This window comes from Bos indicus, chromosome 24 (assembly GCF_029378745.1).
Source record: "Bos indicus isolate NIAB-ARS_2022 breed Sahiwal x Tharparkar chromosome 24, NIAB-ARS_B.indTharparkar_mat_pri_1.0, whole genome shotgun sequence".
Taxonomy (NCBI): domain Eukaryota; kingdom Metazoa; phylum Chordata; class Mammalia; order Artiodactyla; family Bovidae; genus Bos; species Bos indicus.
Window position 1 is genome coordinate 43,146,357 of NC_091783.1, and position 14,527 is coordinate 43,160,883.

Consider the following 14,527-nt stretch of genomic DNA (forward strand, 5'->3'; position numbering starts at 1 on the left):
GTCTGCTCTTCTGTGCCTTCTTCCTTTTCCTCCTCCTGCCCTCTTTTTCTCTCCCTCAACTAAAAGGTGGAACTTACTGCTTGTTCTGTCACCTAGGTCAATATTTTATTTTGTATTTTTTTTACTGGGTAGGTCACTGGTTTATTACAAAAGGATGTAATTCAGGACAGTCAGATGGAAGAGGTGTTCAGGCCAGGGCACAGGGAAGGGGCATCAGTTCACCAATCCAGAAGCTCTCCTGTTTTTAAATAAAAGATTATATATTAACATTTATCCATCCCACACACAAACAACTACCTTCCAAATCACATGATCACTTAGATCGGTTTCTATTTTGCTTAAATGTAACCTGAATTTTTTAGAGCCCAGCAGTCCCAACGAAGCAAGCAAGCAAGCCTGTCTCCTACAACCCTGGATAGAGAGGTACCAGCTCTCTGTCAAATGTCTGCTCTGTGCCCAACGCCGGGAGAAGGCTTTCCATACCCCCACCATCTGCCCAGCGGCCCTGCAAGGCTGCAGCTACAGCCATGTCCCCGAGTGGGAGGGCCAAAGTGAAGCCCACCTGCCGGACCACAGACTCCCCATGGTACTGACCTTTCTTAGTGGCAAGTTCTGTGCCCCCAAGGAGAGAACACCAAAAAGTCACAGAGGAGGGGACAGAGGATGAAGTGAAGCCACCAGGGACTGTCCTTGTACAGGGGACACAGAAGAAAGGGTGGGTGGGTGGGGTGCTGGGCAGAGCCGGCAAGAGAGCCCCCCACTCTGATGCTGTCCTGTGGCTCCCAGACCACCTCCACCTGGAGGGGCTCTGGCCCCCAGTGCTGGTGAAGGCCTCCCTCTGAGGAGGGTAACACTGGGGCTAAGGAGAGATGGCAGGAAATGTATCCAAATGTTATTAACCAAGTAATGATGTTTGAGGGTTGGATGTTGTCTTTTGTTAGTTTTCAGTCTTTTCCAGCTTTCCTGAAGCTTGTCTATTACTCCCTGTTTTTAAGAATGGTGGTAAAACCATATCACCTGAAATGCACCACTGTGGCCATGTTTAAGTGTTCAGTTCATCCACATTGTTGAGTATAGGTCTCCAAGATTTCTTATCTGGAAAAACTCATTCCTTAGTCTTTAATGGGAAAATGATATCAAGACAGTTTTAAAAATATTACCTGCCACAGCTAGGCCTGAAAGCTGCTGGGCCTTGGTCGGTTTAAAAGCCCTGGTGAAGGCGCGTCTCCTCCCCTCCCCTCCACAACACTTACCCTCCAGAGCTGGTCTCCCTGGGTGGCCCCTGGGCCCCCACCCCGCCCAGTACCTGTGTCCCCCCAACTCCTGGCTGATGGCCACTGCCTCTGTCCCAGCCCCGCACACCCTGCCCTGTGTGTGTGAGATAGGGGCCAGGGCGCAGGGGAGCTCTGGACGCCTGGACGGAAGGTCCCCCACCCCCTTGGGCCACAGAGGGAGAGACGGACTTCGAGGTCACACAGCTTGTCAGGGGGTCACTGGGAACCAGATCCCAGGGTCCTGTCACCCCCTTCAGAGCCTTTCGTTCTAGAAGAACTGAAGACTGTTACACTGTGCCAGAGGTCAGAGAAGATGGTCAGGTCAGAGCCGACCATGTTATGTCTCAAAAAATAACAAACACAGAGGTGTGGCTGGGGAAAGCCATTGGGTTAGTTACATGTGAGATACTTTTCCTCTTTGCTACAGAACGTGGCAACAATTCTGTTATCCAATCACATCTGTTATAAATTTGATTTATTAGACTTAGCTTTTACACCTGAATTTCTTCTTCATTGTGAACTTCCTGGATACATGCTTACTTCTTCCTTAAAAACAGATGACTCATACAATCAGATTGCATTTTAGGTGAACTGGGTTTTGTCTGATGTAAGCTAGGATGGGAGTCGATCAGTCGTAGGATGTGAGAGCCGGGAAGGATCTGCCTCAAGAACCATCCTCTCTGTCAAGCGTCATGTCACATAAGGGTATGATGGTCCCATGTCATAAAACTTGTCAAAACCTGGGCTTTTAACTGAAAATCAGGTCAAAGGTGGCCATCAGCAGCCTGGCCCTGAGCCTGGCCTCTTCAAGGTCTTTCCCCAAGGACTCCTCAGCACGTGAAAAGGATGGACCCCACCTCCCCTGTTACTCTGCATTTCAGACCTGGGCGGGGAGGAGTGAGACCTGTCCCAGGGCTGGGACAGTGGCCCTGGGTCCTCACCACACGTGGTGACTGTGGAGGAAACAGGACAGGGTGAGAGGCTGAGGGAGGCGGAAGGCGAGCAGACAGGAGGCAAGGACCCAGAACTCTGTCCAGATCCGGCCCTGGGCATCACCCCTCCCACTCGGGGCTCTCGGGGCTCACGTGACTGCTGGCACATGGGGACCTCAGGACTCACTCCCTGCCCCAAATTCCTGAACCTGCTTCAGGGCCCTTCCTCCTCCCACTGGTGACTGTGACACAGAATGTGGCCTGGGGACAGCCGTGGGAGGGGTCGCCCCTATCCCCACCACTGCTGTGCAGACACAGTGAAGCCAGCACTGCAGACAGGAAGGTGCTTCCTCTTAATAACAGGCTCTATGGCTCCTGCATCCTTTCTGGCAGCTGCTGGGTCTGTGGCCTGTGTGTGCCCTTGCTCTGGCCCGTCCACGTTAGGGGTGGCCTCAACCACAGTGGCAGCCTCTCAGTCCCACCTTGTCTAGTTGTCGTGCAGATTCCCCAAGTACAGTACCCAAGTTTCCAACACTGAGCCCTGGTCACTGCCCCACCCTCCTTGCGGTGCAGGTGGCAGGCTGACATTCGGGTCAACAGGGAGTGTCCATCAGAAACTCCAGGAAATCAGCCTCCTCCCATTGGATCCACGTGACAGCAGTGTCCTCAAAGCCAGGGTGACATCTATTCTCTGGCTCCGATGAAAACCTTGGAATGAAATTCCACCCAAAGGAAGAGCTTTGACAAGGTGGTCATTTCGGCAAAGTGCTGAAGCTGCTGATGTGGACACTTTCCTTTAAACCACAAAGGGGCTTGATTCACAGGGACTGAGTGACCAGAGCTGAGGAGAGACTCTTCTAGGCGTGTCAGGCCCTTGCTGCTTGCACCAGACTCTGCAGCAGCTTTGATAAAGGGAGCGTTTCCCCGCAGTCACTCATGAAACTCAGCAACTGCAACACACAGGCCTAGTAAGGGCGGGCGCTGGGTCGTCCTGGGCTCTGACGGGAGCCGGGGGTGGGGGGGGCGGTGCTGTGCCCCCGACACCTAAGCTTCCCCAGATGCCCTGTGTAGAGATGCGCGGGAAGCTACAGAAAGGCAGAGAAGCAAAACTGCGGGGGCTGGTTGGAGGTCAAGGATGGCAGGGCAGGGATCCTGAGGTTAAAGAAACTGATCCCTGAAACTGGGAATGTTTGAAAAACTCCAGAACAAAAATTTTCCAGCTGTCTCCCTTTTTCAAACCATGCACATTAGGACTTTCCCCAAGTTTTCATGTACCTAAAAGGAAACCGCTGGTTCTAATGACAGGAGAGCCACTTCCTCTTCACAGGGCATTTCCACTTGGCCTTGGGGAGGGGGTGAATGGAGCCCCAAGTCTCCAGTCTTCTCACCTGAAGCGTTCACAGGGAAACTGGGCATACTCAGAAGGAATGTCACAGGGCTCAGACCCCCCAGGACAAGCTCTCCTTTACAGACACGGCCAGAGGACCTGAGGTAACACAGCTAACTGGAAACAGAGCCGGGGCTGAGATCCAAGTCACCCTGACTCACAGAAAAGTGGTCATTCCTTCTGGCCACACAAGGCCATCTGGAAGGGGGCCGCTGCTCCAGAGAGCCTAACTCACCCCTACAAGTGACCCTGACTCATGCCTGCCCGGCACACCAGAGGCATTTGTGGCTCAGAATACCTGTGGGCCGCCTGAGCAGCTGGGTTCCCCACAGGAGTGGCCTGGAGAGTTCTGGGTGTCAGTCAGAGAGCAAGCCCTAGAAGCCCGCAGTAGGGGTCCAGGCTGCTGGGGTGAAAGTCCCTGGGGGGAAGGACCACTAAGCAGGGAGGATGGGGGCCCAGGACCCTCCCTGATGCCAGCAGCTGAGGAGTGAAGCCTTTCCCCGCTGAAGGGGCTGTGGGCAAACATGGCGGAGGGGTCCCGCTGCGCCTTGTCAGCAAGGGAACAGGGAACCGCAGGCCAGTCCCCGAGGCCAGGGAGGGCTGAGATCTTTCCGTAGGGAATCCCCGACGCTCCGTGGCCCCGGGGAGAGAGGGGTCACCGGATCTCTCTAAGACTGACACTTCCTCCGTCCTCCAGCTTCGCGCCTGTTCCCAAGCAGGACGCCCGCGTCCACATCCCCCCACCCCAGCAGGCAAACGAAGGCCGGGACTCTGAGGCGGGGAGAGTGAGGGAACCGTGGGGGATGGGGGAGGCTTTCCTTCCAGACTCGGGAGGGAGAGGCTGCTAGGCTGTGCAGGGCGTGTGTGTAAGTGTGTGTGTGTCTCCGTTTTCAGGTTTAGCCGTGTTTTCACTATAACCTGACTCCATCACGAACGGTTCGGACTCGTCAGAACTGAAGGGCACTAGTATTTCAAGACGGAGAAGCAGTAGGCCGGGGACGTAAGGACTCGTGCCCACGGCTGAGTCGGAGCGCAGGGGTCAGAGTCACCCCGAAAAGATCTACTCCCGAGTCCCTCGGCCTTTCCACCGGCTGGGTTTGAACCCGCGGCGCGTGTTGACCTTGCGGTCCCAGGACCCACGCCGGCGGCTCCGTGCAGGCGCGCCTCCCCAGTCGGCTCCGCCGGAACGAAGCGCGGGGAGTCTTCGTTCTTCCTCCGGGCGGCGTAGCGAACCGGGGAGCACTAGGGGAAAATTGTCCTTCGCTTCCCCGTCCGCCCGCTCGGATGGGCGCCCCAGGAACCCGCTCTTTCCCCGCCCGGCCTCCAGGCGGGCATCCCTCCACTGTTCGCTGGTCGGCTCTCCCTCTGGGACCGCGCAGGGTGGAGGCTACCCGGGGAGGACGGCCCGAGGGCGCGCAGGGGCGGGGTGCCTGGGGCGGGGGGAGGTCTGGGGGGCGGCGAGAGGAGGCGGGGAAGAGCGGATGGAGGCGCACCCACGGATGGGGCGGAGTGGGGGCGGGGACGGAGGGGCCAAGGGGAACGGGGGCGGGAGGGGAGGACCTGGTCTGGCTCAGGAGTTAGGAAAGAGCACGCGGACCGGGTGCCTGGGGGACGCCGGGTGTGGGCAGGGCGCCCGGACCGCGGGGCAGAGGGGGCGCGGCCTGGGGGTGGGGGCGGGCCCGGCCATTGGCCCGGGCGGCCGGGGGAGGGCCGGGGAGGGGCGGCCGGCGCCGGGTGGGGGACCCGAATGCCCGGGCAGCAGTCGCCGCGCCGTCAGAGCACCGAGCGCTGAGCGGCCATGAGGGAGATCGTGCATATCCAGGCTGGCCAGTGCGGGAACCAGATTGGCACCAAGGTGGGTGGGCGCTTCCCCCCCCCCGCCAAGCCCTCGGGCCGGGGCCATGCGGGGCACGGGCGGCCGAGGGGGCGTCACGGGGACTCTGCCCTGCTGCTCCCCGTCCCCGAGGCCCCGGAGCGGCTGAAGTGCGCCTGGAATCTGGCGGCCGCTCCCCGCGCCCCGCCCGCCGGGCCGGCGCTGGGGGACCCTGGCTGACCGTCTGTCCCCCGCCCCGCCCTTTGCTAGTTTTGGGAAGTGATCAGCGACGAACATGGCATCGACCCGGCCGGAGGCTACGTGGGTGACTCTGCGCTCCAACTGGAGAGAATCAACGTCTACTACAACGAGTCCTCGTGTGAGTGGCGCAATCTGCCATACCCCCCCCAGACACCGCCTTCCCCCCCGGACCCCGCCATCCCCCCGGACCTGGCCATCCCCCCCCGGACCCCACCATCCCCCTTGGACCCCGCCATCCCCCCGTCCATCCCTCTCTGGGACCCCGGCACCGCCCTGTGGGACCCTTGCCATCCCCTGCCCCGACCCGTGGGCCCCCCGGCGCGTGGGTGGTTCGCGCTGGAAAAATCCTCCCGGATGTAGCCCGGCGCCCGGCTCCTCCCTCGCTCCCCCTGGGGCGGGAAATCCGCCGTCGGTTGATTTCAAACAGGCTCTTGGCCTCTCCTGGTCTGAGCTCTTGAACCTGACCTGTTAGTGCTGTGAAATCAGCTTAGTGGGGCACGTCCGGCTCTTTTTTTTTTTCCGGTCTAAAATTTCTTTCCTAATGAAGGTTTTTGGCTCAAAATTTGAAAAACACTACCTCAAAAGATTGTTCTAGCCCTTTGCAGACCTCCAGAAAGACTTTACGCCCACTGGAAGATGGACCTCCAGACGGACAGGGTCTTTGTCTGGCCGAGTTTAGTTAAAAACTCCAGGCTGTGGTTTATCCAGGTTTAAGAATAGTACCAGCCCTGTCCTGGGGAGCTTCATAGGTATCCTGGTTACTTATGTACTTTATTTTTGTAACAATGTTTATTGTAAAAGTGATACATGACATTCACAGAACAAACACAAAAGGAAGATGTTGAAAAAACACCCAGGATGTGACAGGTGCTGCCGCTCAATATACCCACCTGTGTCCCCAGCCTCAGAGAGTATCACGCTGTCTTTAGAGTCAGTGCTGGTCATCCACAGGAGAGCTGGGAAGAGCAGGACACATAAACCATGGGGTTTTATTCATTAAGCAGCTATGACAAAAGGTCTGGAAGAGCAGGCATGAGTGGTGAGATTCCTGGATGGCACTGAGAAAAGGCCAGTATATATGGCACTTGCTGGTCACCCCCAGGCCACCCTGTCTTCAGCCTGGGTGTGTGAGGAGCAGAACAGGAGTTGTAGGACAGTTCCCAGTGCAGTCCTTGCGACCCCACCCTCACAGGAACCCTCTTGCCTGTTAGCATGAGCACATGCTCACTTGTCCAGAAATGAAGACAGTCCCCCAGGAAACAGCCGTGGACACACCTGAAACAGGTGCACAGACCTGCTTGTGGGTTCACATGCGTGTGAGGGAGAGAGATGCAAAAGTGTCCTGGCAGCATGGCTGCTCACTGCAACAGGTATGGGTTATTTCTGCGGAATTAAAAAGTTGAACTGTGCACGAAGGAGGACTGGGAAATTCAGGCGACAGGAAGTCTAGAGACCTCGCTTCTCATCCTGCCTTTTCCGGGAACTTCCTGTGCCCTATGCCTGGGCTGGCTTCCTCACCCGGACAAGTCCAGGGTGGATTGTGTTTTCTGAGGCTCCCCTCCCCCAGGGCTGAGACTCTGTGACCCTAAGAAAGCCTGCTTTGTACATCGCAGGCGGCTGTGCTGGTGGGACTTGCTCTGCGGAAGTGTGTTGTCCCAGGAACCAGAGACTGACTCTCATGGGTGGGCTCCGTTCTCTTCCAGCTCAGAAGTATGTGCCCAGGGCCGCCCTGGTGGACTTAGAGCCGGGCACCATGGACAGCGTGAGGTCCGGGCCTTTTGGTCAGCTCTTCCGGCCTGACAACTTCATCTTTGGTAGGTTCCGTCTTTCCTGCTTTCTTCTTCCTCTTTTTTATTTTCTAAACATCCAGCTAATTTGTGGGCAAGATTAAAAACATCACATGGCATAGAAAAGCTTAGAATGGAAATCAACAGTCGCCAGCCCCATCACAAGGCAGCTTCTTGAAGGAAAGTAACCTTTGATTCTCTAAATGAGATGCTTACTAGTAATAATTCTTGATTTCAAAACATTTTATACATTTTTTTCCCTCTCATAAATTACTAGCATAAAAAGACGATAATAATTTGTCTGTGGTTCCTATGTTGGTCGTCAGTGTGTTTATACCTGTGTTTCTTTTTCCATTGTCTATAGGCTGTTCTGCTTTCTTTCCGAAAGCTAGTTCCATATGAATTGTTTTATCAGGTTTGGGCAAATCTTCCTTTCCTCTTTCTTCACCCAGAACATGATTATAGCACCTGTTCCTCTGCAGACTCCTAAAGAAAATTATGTAAAAGGTAATGAAGTGGCACTGTTAATGTGACCAGCCTCCATCACTTTGGAGCCATGGTTTTGGGGAGTCAAGGCAGAATCTTGGGAGATCTTATTGGTACATAAATTGATTCCCTTGGATTGGACTCAGGCCTTGTGACCTGTTATAAAGATGATTCAGCAAGGTACATGCTCATGATGTATAAAAGACCTCGTGGCATCATCTGCTTCCCCATCACCGTGGCAACCTGCACAAGTAGTGGAACAGGTGAAGCTTCTAGTAATTTGTTCAAGGGTTTTTGTCACCTTTGATATTTCAAATAGACCAGGAGAAAAGGCTCTGGTGCCCCTTTTATTACGGCAAAAAAAATCTAAATTACCAATACTTTTATAGTCCACAAGTGGGGAGATTTAAATTCTTTATCTTTTCCTAAACTTGACTCGGTAATTGTTCTCAAGCAAAGGTGCTTCTAGATCCTGCCACCAACGTGGTCACCACTAGCTACATGTGGCTATTTAAATTTAATTAAAGTTAAATAAAATCAGTCTACTTCCTCAGTTGTACTCCACACATTTCCAGTGCTCAGTAGCCAAGTGTGGTTGGTGGCCACCACATTGAACAGGGCATAGCTCAAATACATCTAGCTATGCCCTGTCCAATGTCACTGCAGAACGTCGTTATCAGACAGCAGTGCTCACAGCCTTAAAAGATATGTACTAGATTAGGGGAATGAAGACTGTATCTATATGAAATAGCTACAAGAGTGATTTTTAACAGTTGACACTATTTTTAACTAAGAAAATAACATGTTTGGCCATGGAGAACTGAGAGGACCAGCATGTCTGAACTCATTCTGTGTGCTGTTGGCTCAACAATTGTTTTTAAGTCATTATCCACTTAATAAAAGAGTCTGAGTTGCCTGCGGATTCACAGTAGGTGAAAATAGTTTCACCCCATTGCCTTCAGGGTGGGTGAATTTTTTAAAAAGTGTCATTCGGTATTCAGATATAGTTTGAAGTGATTAAAATAAACACTGACTTGAAGTAACTATAATTTAAAAAATGAAAGTTCTCTGCATTTGAGTTTATGCTTTAGAAAGCCACACCTTTTTCTTAACAAACTGCTCGTTGCATGGCAGCTATGCCTGTTAGTGGAGAGAGTTTTGTGGGAAAGAGCAAAGCTCTAGGAAGGTGGACCTCAGGCTTCTTTGTACATATAACTTTCTCTCCCAGATTCAGGGCTGGAAGGGAGTCAAAGAGCCTGGAGCCCCAAGACTTAACCCACACCCTGTGTGAGCTGGAGGTGAACCAGGGCTGGGCTCTGAGGCTTCGGGGATCACTACAGCATCGCTTCTACAATCTGGAGCCGCTGGTTAATGTCCCAACCTCTGATTGCAGAAGACGTTCAACTCCTGAGCCCCAAATATTTAACTGGGAACGTCTGTTGCTATGAGACAGTGGCAAAATATTTTCAGAAGCCTCCAGCTTCCTCCTCTTGGTTGAAGGCAGAGAAAACTTCACATCTGATCACTCTGTAAACACCCAGGAGACCAAGGGACTGTGTGAACTGGAGGCAGCAGAGGGTCCAGGCCGAGGGGCTCCACTGGCCATGGCTGTGTATCACTTTGAGTCCCCACTGCCCCCCAGTCATTGGTTTCCACGTGGTTTCAGTCCTTGTCCTCAGGGCAGCTGTGAAGGGGCATCAGTTCTACCCCAGCTCCAGGTGGGAAGCTGGCCCAGCTGTGTGCTGGCTTGCAGGGGGAGGTGGCGGAGTCTTGGGGGCCTAGGCAGGATATGACGGTACTCCAGCCTCATACAAGGCACCCAGCCAGGTTTCACTGTGGAGAGGCAATGTTTGTGAGCAAGAATGCAGTCACCTCCTGGGGGAGGCACCTCCGAGGGGCTGTGCTCCTTGTAGAAAGCAGGGCCGCCCTCCAGAGTCTGTCCCTCTCAGCCCAGGCTCGCTAGCCTTGATGATGTCACTCTGCTCACAGTATTTAGGTGGTTCCCTCTTCTCTTTGTAGGACTTTAGATGTTTCATCACTAACAGTCAGTACCTCTTAAACTTACTGAAGAATCACAGCATTTTGGTGGTTCTGTTCTACAGACTTGCATTTTGCACCACTGAACTTAGCACTGACAAATGCTGTGGAAGATCCAAAGACGTTTGAGCTAAGACTCCGTCCTGGTCTGAGGCCGGCCTCCAGGGGTAACTGTAGGTTCCAGGGGTGTCCTGAGTGGGCCCTGCCCCCGAGTGCCCAGTGCCTCCTTCTGCTGTGGTGCTAGGAGGCACCACCATTCTCCGTGGTCCATCCCGCTGTGTCACCACCCCCAGCTGTGTTTCCCTCATCATTGCATGGGGGTTGGGGTGGGATGGTGGTGAATTGTTGCCACCAGCAGGTGTAGACAGAAATCAGGGTAATGTCTTTGGTGTAAGGGGGAGAGGTGAGCACAGTGCAGTGCCAGCAATGCCTTGACCCCTCAGGTCCTCTTGTTTTCTGAGCCCACCTGACATAGCCAAACGCCCTGCCCCCTCATCCTTCAGCCATGGGACCACCGCAGTCTATTTTGTTCCATATGGAGGGAAACTTTGATAAAGAAGCTAATGGATCTATTTTTTCATTTTTTATAATACATGATTCTTCTTTTCAAAACCAGATTTGAAATACCCACATACTAAAGAAATATACTGCCTTAAACAGCCTTCCTGACTTCCTCTATAGCTGGGTTTTTCAGCTGCACCCCACACTGCCTTCTTACCAATGAACAGGAAACAGCAGTGCCTTATCTTTTTAACTTGTCATTAAATAGGTCTGTGCATCATTTACTTTTTTATTGCTTTTTGTAATGTACCTTACCATGTGCTCTAGAATTCAGTTCTTGATGGTTTTTCTAATGTCCCTTAAAATGCATATTAACGTATTGATTTGAGTTGAAGACTAAAGCATGTTTTTCTGATAGAAAGTAGGTGCAATCTGGGCTTCCCAGGTGGTGCTAGTGGTAAAGAATCCCCCTGCCAATGCAGGAGATGCAAGAGACGTTGGTTCAGTCCCTGGGTCGGAAAGATTCGCTGGAGGTGAAAATGACAACCCACTCCAGTATTCTTGCCTGGAAAATTCCATGGGCAGAGGAGCATGGCGGGCTACAGCCCATGGGGATGCAGAGAGTTGGACATGACTGAGCAACTGAGTACCCACACAGGTGCAATCTGGATTATCCACCTGGTAACAGGGCTGCCTTGCCAATTAGGCTACATCGCCAATAGTTTTCATTATCTGAATGAGCTAAATCTGCAGCCTAAAGCATTGACAAAAATATATTTGAAACATTTCATTAAAAATCATACTGGCAACGTTGTGTTGGAATTAAGATTTCAAAATTTCCAACCTTTTGAAGTATACCAGACCACACAAAGAGCCTTTCAGTGAAAGAACATCAGGTAAATCTGGTGCAAAGCCTTTTGGAATCTTTCTGCTGTAGAAGGAAAGTTATTGATGCAAGTCAGGTGTTTCCAATTCTGCTTTCCAGAAACTTGACTTTGGGGCTGAAAGGTGGTTAAAAATACTTTCTGATGGTGTAGATCAGTATTTAGTTTTTGGCATTTAACTCTGAAGATCAAATAATTGAACGAAATTGCTAGAATACAGTTAATTCTATTTATATGTTTATGCGAACAAAATATCTCAGTGTTTGTTGATATGTATGTAAAAACAAAGAATAAGGAATAATGTGGATGCCAAACCTGGTCTCAATCTGGCAATATTTGATGTTCACACTCGGATAAATGAGCTAATGGAAAAAATATAGTTCCTGATGATGATGAACGAGGGGCCCCATTAAGGAGGGAACATATTACTGTTTTGAAAAGGAAGTATTTGTACCTAGTTCAAAATTCAAGAGAGCCCAAAGGATAGGGAAAAGAAGTTTGTTTTCTTAATTTATGCTTTTTGTTCCCTTGTCTTTTACTTTGCGGGAGAATTATCTTTTTAAGAGTAAGAATGAAATTACCAAGTCAGAACGTGAGTACATCTTAAAATTGGCAGATTTCCCTTGTCTGAAGTGGCCAGCCACCCTCCTGTGCTCCAGCAGTGCTGAGGGCCTGGGGCCCACCTCTCACTCTGTTATCTATTCGCTTCATGACTTGTCTTAACTGTACTGATGGCCCCTCACAGCAATCCCTGTAGCCCTGTCTGAATCACGTCCCCTCTCTTGCTTGACCCCAGGACAGACTGGCGCCGGCAACAACTGGGCCAAGGGCCACTACACGGAGGGCGCTGAGCTGGTGGACTCTGTCCTGGACGTGGTACGGAAGGAGTGTGAGCACTGCGACTGCCTGCAGGGCTTCCAACTGACCCACTCGCTGGGTGGCGGCACCGGGTCTGGGATGGGGACCCTCCTCATCAGCAAGATCCGCGAGGAGTACCCTGACCGCATCATGAACACCTTTAGCGTGATGCCCTCGCCCAAGGTGTCGGACACGGTGGTGGAGCCCTACAACGCCACCCTGTCCGTGCACCAGCTGGTGGAGAACACAGATGAGACCTACTGCATCGACAATGAAGCGCTGTATGACATCTGCTTCCGAACCCTGAAACTGACCACCCCCACCTATGGGGACCTCAACCACTTGGTGTCAGCCACCATGAGTGGCGTAACCACCTCCCTGCGCTTCCCGGGCCAGCTCAATGCCGACCTGCGCAAGCTGGCCGTGAACATGGTGCCCTTCCCACGCCTGCACTTCTTCATGCCTGGCTTTGCCCCACTCACCGCCCGCGGCAGCCAGCAGTACCGGGCGCTGACTGTCCCCGAGCTCACCCAGCAGATGTTCGATGCCAAGAACATGATGGCAGCCTGTGACCCGCGCCACGGCCGCTACCTGACCGTGGCTGCTGTGTTCCGGGGCCCCATGTCCATGAAGGAGGTGGACGAGCAGATGCTGGCCATCCAGAACAAGAACAGCAGCTACTTCGTGGAGTGGATCCCCAACAACGTGAAGGTGGCTGTGTGCGACATCCCACCCCGGGGCCTGAAGATGTCGGCCACCTTCATTGGCAACAGCACGGCCATCCAGGAGCTGTTCAAGCGCATCTCAGAGCAGTTCTCGGCCATGTTCCGGCGCAAGGCCTTCCTGCACTGGTTCACGGGCGAGGGCATGGACGAGATGGAGTTCACCGAGGCCGAGAGCAACATGAACGACCTGGTGTCCGAGTACCAGCAGTACCAGGACGCCACAGCCGATGAGGGCGAGGAAGCTTTTGAGGATGACGAGGAAGAGGTCAACGAGTAGAGGCATGTCCTGCCTTGGACACCGAGGCTCAGAGGTCTTTTCTCCAAGCCTGGTGTGTCTCCTGGCCGCCCAGGAGAGTCCCGTCTAAGTGTGGGGACAGTCCTCTCACAGGGGCGGCAGACTGTCCTGTCTGTCATCTGGGATGGAGGGCGTCAGAAGAGCGGGAACTGGCATCCCTGCCCAAACATCGGACCAGAGAGGACATGAAAGAACTCATGGGCCATAAATAAAGGGCTAAATAAATAAACCTCACCGTCTCTTACGTGTTCACCTGTGTCTGGGAATTAGGGGCTAGGAACGGTGTGCTTTCATCCCTACACCCGGGACTTCCAGGTGCCATCTCTTAATGGACTTGCAGCACTCAACATAGACAGCCTGTACACGATTAACCTAAGTGCTCCCCTGTCTTAGCCTGTACACGATTAACCTAAGTGCTCCCCTGTCTTAGCCTGTACACGATTAACCTAAGTGCTCCCCTGTCTTTTGGACTCTGCTTCACTAACAGTGCCCTACCTCCCGGGGAGCAGCCCACTCCACTCAGGGCAGGGCTTCCTTTCAGTTGGAGGCCCTCAGGTGGCCCTGAAACTTACTGGTGACCAGATGACTCCTTGGGAAGCAATGCACCCCAAATAAAAGCCTGCGTCCTGGTTTCCAGCCAACACTTAAATCCCCACAGGATCTTTCATCTTCTGCGCGTGGCCCTGGGCTAGTCTGCCCAGCCTCCCCTAACAGCCCTGCTGGCATTTGGAGGAGACACAGACAATGACCCTCAGGCTTCCTGTGGGGGACGCACAGGCTTGAGGTGGGTGGGGGGCTGGGCCGCAACTCAGAGTTGCTGTGGTTCTTCCTGGCGATGTAGGCCAGCAGGAAGGCCCCATGGGGAGTTGGGAGGTGGCTAGGGCCAGAGGGGTAATGGGCTCTAAATAAGGATCCCTCCCACCCGATGCTCACTAAGTGCCCTCTGCCCTCTGAGGCTCAGTCTCTCCGGGGCAGCATGCTCCCTTCGCAAAGCCTGGCTCCTCCTGAGTGGGCAGTGTCAATCCAACTGCTTCAACCCAAGTGATGTATCATGGTGCGTGGAAGCATTTGAGGCTAGTGCTAGACCCCTGCCCAGCCTCCCAACCTGCTGTAGGCCCCCAGGAACTGCTGAGCCACAGCCCACAGCGTCCCCATGCAGTTCTGTGTCCACCATGCCTTGCACAAAGCACTCCCTCAGACACGCAGCATGACTTGACCCGAGGTAAGAACAGATCCCATTTTGCAGGAACCTGAACTATTAATACTTTGTGAGACCACAGTGAACAT

General features: G+C 53.3%; 1 protein-coding gene across 1 annotated transcript; it reads left to right on the plus strand.

The window, feature by feature from the left end:
• The first annotated feature begins 5,304 nt into the window (after positions 1-5,304).
• On the plus strand, positions 5,305-13,469 carry TUBB6 (tubulin beta 6 class V). The gene is made up of 4 exons (XM_070778966.1): positions 5,305-5,448; positions 5,677-5,785; positions 7,371-7,481; positions 12,159-13,469. The coding sequence occupies exons 1-4, from the start codon at positions 5,392-5,394 to the stop codon at positions 13,220-13,222; spliced, it is 1,341 nt and encodes a 446-aa protein (XP_070635067.1). The 5' UTR covers positions 5,305-5,391; the 3' UTR covers positions 13,223-13,469.
• The last annotated feature ends 1,058 nt before the right edge of the window (positions 13,470-14,527 follow it).

Coding starts and splice junctions, on each gene's coding strand:
- TUBB6 (XM_070778966.1), top strand. CDS start 5,392: ATGAGGGAGATCGTGCATATCCAGGCTGGCCAGTGCGGGAACCAGATT. Junction 5,786..7,370: donor CTACTACAACGAGTCCTCGT/GTGAGTGGCGCA, acceptor GTTCTCTTCCAG/CTCAGAAGTATGTGCCCAGG. Junction 7,482..12,158: donor GCCTGACAACTTCATCTTTG/GTAGGTTCCGTC, acceptor GCTTGACCCCAG/GACAGACTGGCGCCGGCAAC.